General features: G+C 42.5%; 1 protein-coding gene across 2 annotated transcripts in view; it reads right to left on the bottom strand.

The window, feature by feature from the left end:
• PDK3 (pyruvate dehydrogenase kinase 3) overlaps positions 1-10,686 on the bottom strand; it is an 86,227-nt gene extending 75,541 nt beyond the window's left edge. The window contains exon 1 of one of the 2 annotated variants that reach the window (XR_008497176.2): positions 9,804-10,575. Coding sequence is in view for 1 of the 2 variants with exons in the window: in XM_054472668.1 (XP_054328643.1) it covers positions 9,804-9,909 (106 nt within the window). In the remaining variant the exon portion in view is untranslated. Of the gene's footprint in view, positions 1-9,803 lie in introns of both variants that reach the window. The other variant, XM_054472668.1, reaches the window with a different exon arrangement.
• Between the last annotated feature and the right edge of the window lie 1,922 nt (positions 10,687-12,608).

Below are 12,608 nucleotides of genomic sequence, written 5' to 3'. Positions count from 1 at the left end.
CTGGACTCAAGCGATCCTCCTGCCTCAGCGTCTCAAAATGCTGGGATTACAGGCATTAGCCACAGTGCCTGGACCAATTCTTTCTTTAAATTTAAAAACTGGTCAAGATGCAATAAGCCAAGTTAGATATCCTTACCCTCAACTAAATTTTTCTCTTCCCCTTTAATTCTGAATAGTTCATCCCTTTCTCCAAACAGGTTGGTCTAATTCTTGGTGACACCTTGTAGCAGAAAAACTACTGCTAACAGAAAAAAAAAAAAAAATCTGTCATTTACATATGTAAAGGTACAAAATAAACACACTCGGAAGCAGAACGATATTGTTTTTCCCTTTTCCTAACATAATTTTTTTTAAATCTTTTCATTTTCTCCAAGAACGCAATCACTGTTGTCCCCAGTGGTGATCAGGCTTCGAGGAGCAAAATGACTTAAAAAGCTAAGACTTTGCGAAAGGGAGTCATTTGGAACCAAAGTATCTCCAAAGTATCTTAAAATACGTTCTAAAGGAAAAGAAGATGGCTGGGCCCTTAAACTTTAAGAATAGTAAGAATGCGGAAACTGGCCGCTACCTTCTAAGAGCTAAAGGCTCTGAGGTTCACAGAGCCAGTGTGATTATGACAGAAATCAAAATATTTAGTTTTGTGAAAAGACGGCAGGGCTATCAGACAATCTGCTTTCTGGTGGTTTTGAGAGATGCTATATTTACATGTGGGGACACTATGGAAGTTTAAACTTGGCTGGGCACAGTGGCTCACGTCTGTAATCCCAACACTTTGGGAGGCAGAGGCAGGTGGATCACCTGAAGTCAAGAGTTCAAGACCAGCCTGGCCAAAACGGTGAAACCCCGTCTCTGCTAAAAATACAAAAATTAGCCGGGCATAGTGGCGCATGCCTGTAGTCCCAGGTACTCAGGAGGCTGAGGCACAAGAACTGCTTAAACCTGGGAGGCGGAGGTTGCAGTGAGCCAAGATGGTGCCACTGCACTCCAGCCTGGGCGACAGAGCGAGACTCTGTCTCAAAATAAATAAATAAATAAAATAAATAAATAAACTTATATAACTGACTAAATGAAAGTGACATAATGTTTAATAACCTCGATATGGAGTTAGGCATGCCATCAGTAATTGCCATTTATGGAGCACCGCTCTGTGCAGAGCAAGCTGAGCTGAGGAAGCTGTAAGAGGTTACAAAAAAGAGGTGAGCGCCTGCCCTTTGGAAAGAGACAATTGAGGATAAAATCTAAGAAAAGGAGGCAGGAGCAAAATCTCTTTAATGCAAGTGCGGCTGTGCAAAAGTAACTGGAAAATCAAACAAATGGGAGGTCAGTCTGCAGGGAGGGGACAAAAGTGGTTAATACGGGAACCAGAAGCCGACAGGGCGAGACTGAAAGATGAAAAGCAAGTCCAAAAGAAAATGTGAATCATTTCCTACCAACTCATTCAACATTCAGAAGGTTCTATCTTTATGCCATAATAGTCCAAGTTCTCCTTTTCTTATATAATTAAAAGAACTTTTAATTTATCACAACTGCTTAAGGGAAAGAGAACCCAAATTTGTGCAAATATAACAAGGAACCACCATAACATTAACTTCCAATCAAAAACAATACATTGATCCAAAAATCCAGAGAGGTTTATAGAAAAAAATATGGAACAAGACATGTGAAAGTTATATTTAAGGAAATAAATTCAGGCCAGGCACGGTGACTCATGACTGTAATCCCAGCACTTTGGGAGGCAGAGGCGGGTGGATCACCTAAGGTCAGGAGTTTGAGACCAGCCTGGGTAATAGGGCAAAACCCCGTCTCTACTAAAAATACAAAAATAAGCCAGGCGTGGTGGCAGACGCCTGTAATCCCAGCTACTCGGAAGGCTGAGGCAGGAGAATCACCTGAACCCGGGAGGCAGAGGTTGCAGTGAGCCAAGACCAAGCCGCTGCACTCTGACCTAGATGACAGAGTGAGACCCTGTCTCAAATAAGTAAATAAATAAATAAATAAATTCAACAAATGTGTGGTTTTTTTTTTTTTTTTTTTTTGAGACAGAGTCTCACTCTAGCCAGGCTGGAGTGCAGTGGCGCAATCTCAGCTCACTGCAACCTCCACCTCCAAGGTTCAAGTAATTCTCCTGCCTCGGCCTCCCAAGTACCTGGGACTATAGGCGCTCGCCACCATGCCTGGCTAATTTTTGTATTTTTAGTAGAGACGGGGTTTCATCATGTTGGCCAGGATGGTCTCGATCTCTTGACCTCGTGATCCACCCGCCTCGGCCTCCCAAAGTGCTGGGATTACAGGCGTGAGCTACCACGCCCAGCCAATAAATGTTTATTCTGAACATTAAAATGTGATGTTTTCATTGTTCCCAATAAGGAATTAACATATATTATCTGAAGCCACACTGTCCAATATAAATATGTGAGCCAGGCCGGGGGCTGTGGCTCACACCTGTAATCCTAGCACTTTGGGAGGCTGAGGTGGGCGGATCACCGGAGGTCGAGAGTTCAAGACCAGTCTGACCAACAGGGAGAAACCCCATCTCTACTAAAAATACAAAATTAGCTGGGCATGTAGGTGCATGCCTGTAATCCCAGCTACTCGGGAGGCTGAGGCAGGAGAATCATTTGAACCTGGGAGGTGGAGGTTGCGGTGAGCCCAGATCGTGCCATTGCACTCCAGCGTGGGCAACATGAGCAAAAACTCCGTCTCACAAAAAAAAAAAAAAAAAAGAAAGAAATATGTAAGCCATATATATAATTTAAAATTTCCTAGTAGCCATATTAACATAAAAAAGAAATAAAGTTTTTGATAATATTCGATTTAACCCAACATATCTAAAATATGTACTGATATTTTACTATTTTTATATTAAGTCTTTGAAATCCAGTGCATATTTCATACTGAAAGCACATCTCAACTCAGAGGCTAAATTTCTATCAGAAATAATTGACCTATAAAGAGATTTCATAAAATTTACAGGTGATAAAGTAGATTCACATATCCAAGTTATTCTACACAGATGTAAAAATTAACAAGTATCTGTTTTAAATTTAAATTAAGTCAATTCAGTTTCTCAGCCACACTAGCCACATTTTAAATGCTCAAAGGTCTCGTGGCTGACAGGTGGTGACCCATATGGGACAAAGGTCTATAGAAATAAAGTAATAACTATAAAGATAACCACTAGAACCAAAAATTCAAGCCTAGTTATTTATTAAAATAAATACGGCAAAACAAAGCAAATATATAACATAGGAAAACTGAGGTATTAAAAACAGAAAGCAATAGAAAATTACAAATGCTCATCATTACAGACGACAGATCTATCATATCAGTAAGTATAAATAGGTTAAACTTACCACATGAAAAACATTGATTCACAAAGCAAAACCCAACTTTACACTACATTTAGAGACATATTTAGAGCAAAGTAATTCAGAAAAACTGAAAATAAAAGGATGGCAATGCTATCCCAAGAAATGTAAACAAGAAAATAGAGAACTAGATCTCAATGTCAAATAAGGACAAATCTAGGCCAAAAAGCCTTCAACTAGTAAAAGGGCAGCACTCTAATGCTAACGGGCATATCTCACAATGAGGACGTGAGTTAATAAGCATCAAACATAACACTGATAGTCATAAAGCAAAAACTATAGGAGCTATATGGAGAAAGAGAATCATTATTAGGAGACTTTAACTTCTCTTGTGTTTGATCCATGACAAATCAGGTGGATAAAAAAAGTAAAGTTACACAAAACCTAAATAACATAATATTGCAGAGCTGATATATCACACTCTGCAACCTGAGAAGAGAGTATAACCTTCTTTTTGCTGCACAAGGAACATTCACAGAAAACAACCATATAATGAGCTTCAAAGTTAACATCAATAAACTAGAGAATAATTCAGACAACATTCTGTAATCACAGTGCAACAAAACTAGACATAAATAAAATTAAAATGCAGAATGCATCTTCACTGGAAATTTTTAAACTCCTCCAAACAACTCTTCATTCATAGGAAAATAAAAACCTGAAGACGCAGAAGAGCTAAGAGAAAAAAGACCAAATACACACACATCAGCTGCTAAAGCAGTGCTCAGAGGAATAACTAACCTTAAACACTGAAATAAACAAGACAAAGAAGAAAGCATTTAATTTTTTTTTATTATACTTTAAGTTCTGGGGTACATGTGCAGAACGTGCAGGTTTGTTACATAGGTATACACGTGCCATGGTGGTTTGCTGCACCCATCAACTTGTCATCTACATTAGGTATTTCTCCTAATGCTATCCCTCCCCTAGTCCCCCCCACCTCCCGACAGGCCCTGGTGTGTGATGTTCCCCTCCCTGTGTCCATGTGTTCTCATTGTTCAACTCCCACTTATGAGTGAGAACAGAAAGCACCTAACTTTTAAAAGAACAAAATAAACCTGAGATCAGAGGGAATTATTAAAGTCAAATCAGACAATAAACTAGATAACAAAAGTCATAAAACTAATAAATCCAACCAAATAAATCATCAACTAACCTACTCAAGAATAAGGGGGGGACAAATGTCACAGGGAAAATTAAGACTGTTCAGTGACAACTATCTCAGCTCTCCAAACTGACTTAAAAACCTCAATGAGTAGGATAATTTTCTTTTTTCTTTTTCCTTTTTTTTCTTTCTTTTTTTTTTTTTTGAGATGCATTTTCACTCTTGTCACCCAGGCTGGAGTGCAAGGGCATGATCTTGGCTCACTGCAACCTCCGCCTCCTGGGTTCAAGCAATTCTCCTGCCTCAGCCTTCCCAGTAGCTGGGATCACAGGCACCCACCACTATGCCCGGCTAATTTTTGTATTTTTAGTAGAGACAAGGTTTCACCATGTTGGCCAGGCTGGTCTCAAACTCCCGACCTCATGTGATCCACCTGCCTTGGCCTCCCAAAGTGCTGGGATTACAGGCATGAGCCACCGCGCCTGGCCAAGTAGGATAATTTTCAAGAAAAATATATCAAAATGGACTCTAGAAGAGACAGAAAATCTACAGAGATCAATAACACAGAATAGAGAAAGCTGTCAGAGAGCAAAATTCCCCAAAACATACAGGCTTAAACACTTTCATATAAAGTTCTACCAAATCTTTAAAAAACAGAAAATTCAAAAGATAAATTAGTCTTAGCATAGGAAAAGAAAAAAATTTATCTTTTTGAAAACAAAAATTTATCTTTTTGAAACAAGCATGACTTTGATAAGAAAATCTAACAGACCACACATACAACATCTACAGACAAAGAGCAAATGGATATCAATAAAACAAACCCAGGAGTTCATCATTCTATTCTCTCTACTTCTGTAAATGTTTAAGGTCTAGAGATCTAATGCACAACATCAAGAATATATAATAGATAATAAAATTGTACTCTATATGGGATACATGCTAAATGAGATTTTAGCTGACCTTGCCACAAAAATAAAAAAGGGTAACTATGTGAGATGATAGATATGTTAATTTGTTTCACTGTAGTAACCTTTTAACTATATGTATCCCATAACATCATGTTGTATACCTTAATTATACACAATAAAATTTATATATGTATTTACCTATACATGTCCATCCCCCAGGCTGGAGTGCAGTGGCAGAAACACAGCTCACTGCAGCTTCAATCTGGGCTCAAGCCATCCTCCTGTCTCAGCCTCCTGAGTAGCTAAGACCCCAGGTATGCGACACCTGGCTAATCTTATTTTTTTTTTTATTTTTTATTTTTTTTAGAGACAGGATCTCACTATGTTGCCCAGGGCTGGCCTCAAACTCCTGGTCTCAAGCCATCCTCTGTCTTGGCCTCTCAAAGCACTGGAATTACAGGCACCCGCCTAAGTTTTTTTTTTTTTAATTTCCATAATAAAAAACTAAAATAAAGACATCTTTACTCAAGGAGAAAAAAATTCTATCTAGATATACCTTTTTTTTTTAACCTATCAAAAGTTTGACAATAATGTGGTAAAGGCATAGGAAAATAGGTACTCTCAGAAACTTCTAGCGAGGGGGAAAACAGACAACCTTTATGGAAAGCAATTTGACAATGTTTGTCAAAATTACAAATGCACATACCTGCTGATGTAGCAATCTCACGTTTAGGAATCTGTCCTACAGATACACGCGGACATGCATGAAATGACAATGCATATAATAATTCACTGGAGGGCAGGTTGCCATAGGAAAGTCTAGAAATAACCTATTAATTGTAGCCATCAATAGGGAAAGTTGCTAATAAATTCTGGTACATTCATATAACCAAATTCTCAGAAGCCATAAAAAAGAAAAACAAAGTTCTGCAGGTACAGATATACAAAGGTCTGTCTCTAAGGTATTAAGCTCAAAAAACAAGGTACAGACAAAGCTATAAACTGCCATTTATGCAAAAAAGGGGAGGCCTGTGGGCACAAGTGGGAAGCAGGCTTTTCTGTGTCCTTTTGCACCCTCTGAATTTGGAACCATGTGACTGTAATCTTATGCCCAAAAGAAAAATCTCATTTTAAAAAATGCCACCCTTTGGAATGTACTATTGCCATAATAAATTAAAAATCCATTTAGAACACTTGTTATTCTTGCTATATTTGCTAACTGTGTGGCAGGCTATATTTCAAGTCAAGATGGAGTTCAAGAAACTTTCATTATTTTAAAAAGCATAGAGAAAAATACTGCACATAGATGAAAGGGGGCCAGCAGATCAGACAGAAGATCATTTGATTAATGGTGCTTAACCCTGAATATGCTTTAGAATGACAGGGGGATCTCCTAAAAATACCAGTGCTCCGCTCTCCACCCCCAGCACCCCCAGACCATTTACAACAAAAATTCAGAGTATGAGGCCCTGGCCTGAAAACCACTCAAGTAAACACTTCCAAACAGTGATTCAACAGAAGTCCAGGGGACATTTTGCTCCCCCAGGGGACATTTGGCAATGACTGGAGACATGTTTGGTTGTCACGACTCGGAGTGGGAGGTGCTCATGGCATCTAGTGGGTAGAGGCCAGGGATGTAGCTCAACTTCCCACAGTGCACAAGACAGCTCCAACCAAAATTACCTGGCCTGAAATGACAAGAGTACTGAGGCTCAGAAATCCCTGCTTTAAAATAAAAGCACTGCTTCTGAAGTAACAACCAGTTTTAGCCTCCACTTTTGAACATAGCAAATAATCTCCTTATTTACTGATGTGCAGTACATCCACATAAGAAAGCCTATTTACCAAGTTTGTAACAAATTATGTATATCCTGTGTATCTCCTTTCTCTGGTCCCTGTCTAGTTACTCTAGTCAAAATGTACGTCCCATTTGTAAAGTACCCGTGGAGAAAGTCATAAAGTTCATAAACTAGCAGCCTGTGGGCCAACTTGATCCATCTATCTATTTTGTTTATGCCAAAGTTCTCTTGAAATATACTGAATTGGTGCCAATCAGCTGCCCCTTTGGAGCTAGCTATATACCAGGAATTTATCACGGTCCTCAACTCGTTGGCTTCATTCACTTATCCAATGCCCGCTACCTGGTGCTTTAAGTGTCTGAGTTGGCCCTCTCCTGCAGTTTTCTCTAATCATACAGGGGCATGAAGCCTCTTCACTCCTCCTCTCTCCTCACCTTAAAAATATCCCACACCCATTCTGAATTCTCCAACTCCCACATCAATTGCCAAAATAGAACTGCTATCAAGAGACAGAACTAAGAGAAAAGTAGAAGTAGAGATGGCCTTTTTGCAACAACTCCCTTCTTTTAGTTGTCCTGTCATTAAAGATAGGCTGATTAGCACCTGATTCATCTCTGGGTGTTACAAACTAGCCTTGTCACTTCTAGCAAATTCCACTACAACTATATCTAGCACTTCTGTGTGCTTCCTTATAAGGAAAACCTTAAATTATTATGCTTCTCTCATGACCTTAGTGAATCCCTCCACTCCTCCCAAAATAGGTCAGTAGACTTTTATAGGAAATATCTATCAAAAGATTTGGTAGTTTTCTTTTAGAAAGTTCATGCCTTTTCCTTTGAAATCACAATCGTATAGTGGTGAGCTGTGCTTTTAAAGATCGCCTGATACAATCTACTCATTTTATTAATGAGGAAAATGAACCCCAAGTGAGGTTTGGTCACTTAGTCAAGGCCATATTCTGAGCTAGTGGCAGAGCCAGAATTAGAACATTTGTTTCCAGATACTGGCCTCACAGGTTTTCCATGATAACACTATCCTCCACTGTGGTTTTCCTACTCACATAACATCCTTACCAAAATACCTATTGACACGGGTAGACACTAGCTGCTATAGAAATCAACTAACCAAAATTTTGGCTGGCTATTGGAGCTATCACTTAAACTTTGAGGGTGGAAAGAACTGGGAGTTTCTGGATTCCTTCTCTTCCTTTTATTGTGAATTATCCTGTTTCAGTTTACACTAATGAAAGGCTGATACCTTCAGAATCTTCCCTAAACCATAAAGATGGAAAACTTGCCTATATTTATAGCAACAGCAACATTTTCTAAACTCTAAAGTCAGAAACTGCCTCAAACCTCTACAATTCTCGAGATAGTAAGTAAAACTACCAATAGCTTTTGGGAGTGAAGTTTTAAGATGCAGAGATCAACGTGTCATTGAACTTTGACTTTCATCATCATTCTCTGGCAAACTGGCTTCTAAAATTTTAATTTGGTCTCAACTTTAACCTATTCCTCTCTTCCTATCCTAGCTTTTTTTAAAAAAAAAAAAAAGTATGGACATCACTTTTTGCATATCAGGTCTTCCTCAAATGTTCTACCTACTCTGCACTTTAGTTTTTATGCCCAACTGACACTATCACTGACACCCCTGACATTTACATAAAATTCATTAAATGAACAGACACCCTACGATTTCCCCTGGAGAGCTTAGAACATCTTTGCTGCTGGATTTGATTTTCCTTCAGGGATGCTGAGTTCCATTCTGATACCTCAATGCATGCGTTTTACTTTTAGGTGTTTCACAACCAGCTCCTTCGTTTTCTGGGGAAACATGATCCAGTTAACAGAAGGTGGTGGAATCTATTCCCATCTCAGCTAGGCCTGAGGCAGGCTGGGAACCCGAATCTTCTTTGGTCCCACCTCAATCCGTGAAAGCCGCCCACCAGCCCACCGGACAGGGAGAATGTGGGTGGGACACCAATGGAGAAGAGAAACGAAAGGTGCTGGCACTAAAGCCAGAGTTGTATTAGACCCTGCTCTGATGCTAGGAACCCAGGCGTCCGCTCTTCCCAAGCATCTAAGGCGTCTGCAGGCCAGGCCTCTAACTGCTTTAACATAACCTGATGAAGACAACAGTTCGAGTCCTGCCACTCCAGCCACACAGCAACACCTTAGAGCAGAAAAGGAACAAAATGCCGTTGCATAATTTATTCAACCTCAAGGTATTTCTAAACAGTTCTTATCCAACCAAAAAAAAAATTCTAAAAATAAAAACATTAAAAAGCCACCCACATCTCGTTCTGAAGTTTTAAGGGCTGTGAGGTTTGTGTCAAGCAGATTTGAAGCTAACGATGGCAGGTTTGGGGAGTCTCGCCTGCGATGAGGGTCTTGCAATGAGACGCCGTTTCTGTGTCTCCGGGTAAGTCCCAGGCTGGGTGCGAGGGGGCCAGGCCCTGCCCCTCCGCGCCCCGAAATCCGAGCCCCAGGAGAGCCCCCCGGACATCCCCTAGCCCCGCCTGCGGTTCCCACGGACTTTATCCCGAAGCTGCGAAGATCCGGGGTGGCAGCCCGAATGGCGGCGGCCCCGGGCCCATGGGGACCCTTGGCCCCGTACTCACCGAAGTCCAGGAACTGTTTGATGGAGAGCGGCGACGGCGAAAAGCGCGAGTAGCGCTCGATCTGCTTGGGCACCGGCTGCTTCAGCAGCCACCGGAACAGCCGCATCCTCGCCGGGGCGGCGCACAGACCCGCCTAGACGCCCGGGTGGCCGCAAGGGCTGGCGCAGCCAAGCCGCACGGATAGGGCACGTTTGCTAAGCGCGCACCCCGACCTCGATCTCGGCCTCGGCGCCGCCGGTGCAGCCGCCGCAGCAGCAGCAGCAGCTCCAGGACCGCCGCCGGCCGCCCGCGGCTTCCCTAGGCTCCGCCTCGCTGGGCGGAGTCGGTTGCTGCACGTACGCGGCGCGCGAGGGGCGGCGAGGAGCGCGAGGGGCACGCGGCCGCGCGCGCCCTCCACTGATTGGCCGCCGCTGCCTCTGTGACGTTTGTGTTTTGTCCGGGCGCGGCGCCAGAGACCCCCTCCCTGGCTCGTGGGACTCAGCCCAGCCCAGCAAGTGCAGCCGCTCTCAGCTCCTCCTCTGGCTGGGTTCTCAACTGCCGAAAGGTAGCCGAGGTGCTCGCGGACCGGGAAGAGGCCGGGAGCCCGGAATCCGAGCCTCTGCGCTGCTCAAGACCCTTCTCAACCGCAGGCGCCTTTTCCGGGAGGAGGACTTGCAGTTCGCTGCATCTTGACATTTAGATTTTACAGCCTAACTAGACTGACTGTGTTTCGTGGCCCAACCCCACCCCCACCTCCCTGCCTCACTCCCGAGAGAACAGCTTTGGAACACCTTTGGACTGGATTGTTAGGTCGCTGATTCTCTTTTTCGTGGTTCCTTGCCCCTCCTTCCCGCACAAGATTAAGTCACTGATTGCATTTCATGTCCCCCCACCACCGTTGGACGGGATCCATTGTGAGGTCAAGGGTCACTAACACTCCCTACCTCCCCAATGCCAGTGGACAGGATAATTGCAAGGTCACTGACTCTGTTTCATACCCCCCCACCCCACTACTACCATTGGAAAGGATCAAATGTAAGGTCACTGGCACTTTCTTTCATACCCCTTCTCTACACCACCACCATAGGACAGCTCCCTTCACGCTTCACCACCACTTTTGGACAGGAGTCTATGCTTACACAGTGTTGGGTATTCTTTATCTCAAGTGAACTTGAGAGCCTGGCATGGTGACATGCACCTATAGTCCTAACGACCCTGCAGGCGGAGGTGGGAGGATCACGTGAGCCCAGAAGTTCAAGGTCTGCCTAGGCAACATACCCAGACCCCCCTCTCAAAACAAACAAACAAAAAAAAGTGAACTTGAACTCAGGGCTGAGTATATGAAATTGTTATTTCCTATTTTGAGTGAATAAAGTACAACTTGCTTTAGCCATTTCCACCAAACCTTGGCTTTTTTTTTTTTTTTTGGCAGTATGTAAACATAAACATATGTAACTAAAAGGACAGGAAGAATGTTCTTTAAGGAAAGGTACAAATGTGACTGGAAGCCACTCCTTGGGTCTCTGATTGGACTAGTTTTCTCACTGAATGAGATTACTGGTGGGTAGTTATTTAGCTTTTGTGCTTCAGTGGACGTTTATGCAGCCAATTCTTTGCTTAATAAAATAGTTGCATCTCTACTCTGAATGTAAAGAAAAGTAACATACACAGTAAAAGACATCGGCCAGGTGCCGTGGCTCACGCCTGTAATCCCAGCACTTTGGGAGGCCGAGGCGGGCGGATCACGAGGTCAGGAAATCGAGACCATCCTGGCTAACATGGTGAAACCCCAGCTCTATTAAAAGTACGAAAAATTAGCCGGGCGTGGTGGCGGGCCCCTGTAGCCCCAGCTACTCGGGAGGCTGGGGCAGGAGAATGGCATGAACCTGGGAGGCAGAGCTTGCAGTGAGCCGAGATCGTGCCACTGCACTCCAGCCTGGGCAACAGAGCAAGACTCCGTCTCAAAAAAAAAAAAAAAAAAAGACATCCAGTGGTCTTCTAGACTTTTGGATTTTCAAGAACATCTTGGTCATCTTGGTAGAGGTATGTAGACTACCATGTCTTTTCCATTCAAATTAAATCAAAGCATTAAAAAAGACATACTAACAACTTCTTTAACCAGGAGCTTTACCAGAAGAGCTAAGTAATCCAGTTGGTGTGCATGGGCAGACAAAGAGAAGACCAGTGGCCTGTGGTTCCTAAAGTGACTCTCAGGTGCCACCTGGAAGTGGAGCGATAATTGGTGGCAGTTGTCAGTGAGCAGGAAGAAGCTGGATATTTGTGGAGAGGGAGATTTTCTCAGCCTAAGCAACAAAGCACTGATCTTTCTGAGCTTGCAAATCGCTTGTTTCACTTCTTCCTTTTCCACTGCACAAAATGCTACTTAAAATCCATTCTGTTGATTTGATTATTTAAACTTTCATGTGCCTAATTTTATTTCTGCTTTTCCAAAAGGTGACAAAGTCCTAGAAGTTGGGAACAATATGAAAGAGCCCGATATAATGTAAAATGTGCTTAGACAAGGCTAAGGTCACCTAGCCTGTCTGAGTCACGCTTATTTTTATATCAGATTAAGATACCTGATTTATCTCCCTGGCATTTGTGACAGTCAAATGAAATAAACCATATGTAATATAAATGCAAGGTACTGTACCTCTTGTGTACAGCAATGCATATATTTTTACCTAATACTTTTGTGATAACTTGTAGAGGCCAGAAGTGACTGACACCAGTGTGTTGATAAATAGATCTTGATGAACTCTTTTCAACTCCTTGTACACACCAAGGTCTAGTGCAGACCCCACTCCCAGTGGCTTTCAAAAGTGA

Source organism: Pongo pygmaeus, chromosome X (genome assembly GCF_028885625.2).
Source record: "Pongo pygmaeus isolate AG05252 chromosome X, NHGRI_mPonPyg2-v2.0_pri, whole genome shotgun sequence".
NCBI classification, from domain to species: domain Eukaryota; kingdom Metazoa; phylum Chordata; class Mammalia; order Primates; family Hominidae; genus Pongo; species Pongo pygmaeus.
This window is presented reverse-complemented; position numbering and strand designations above follow the sequence as displayed.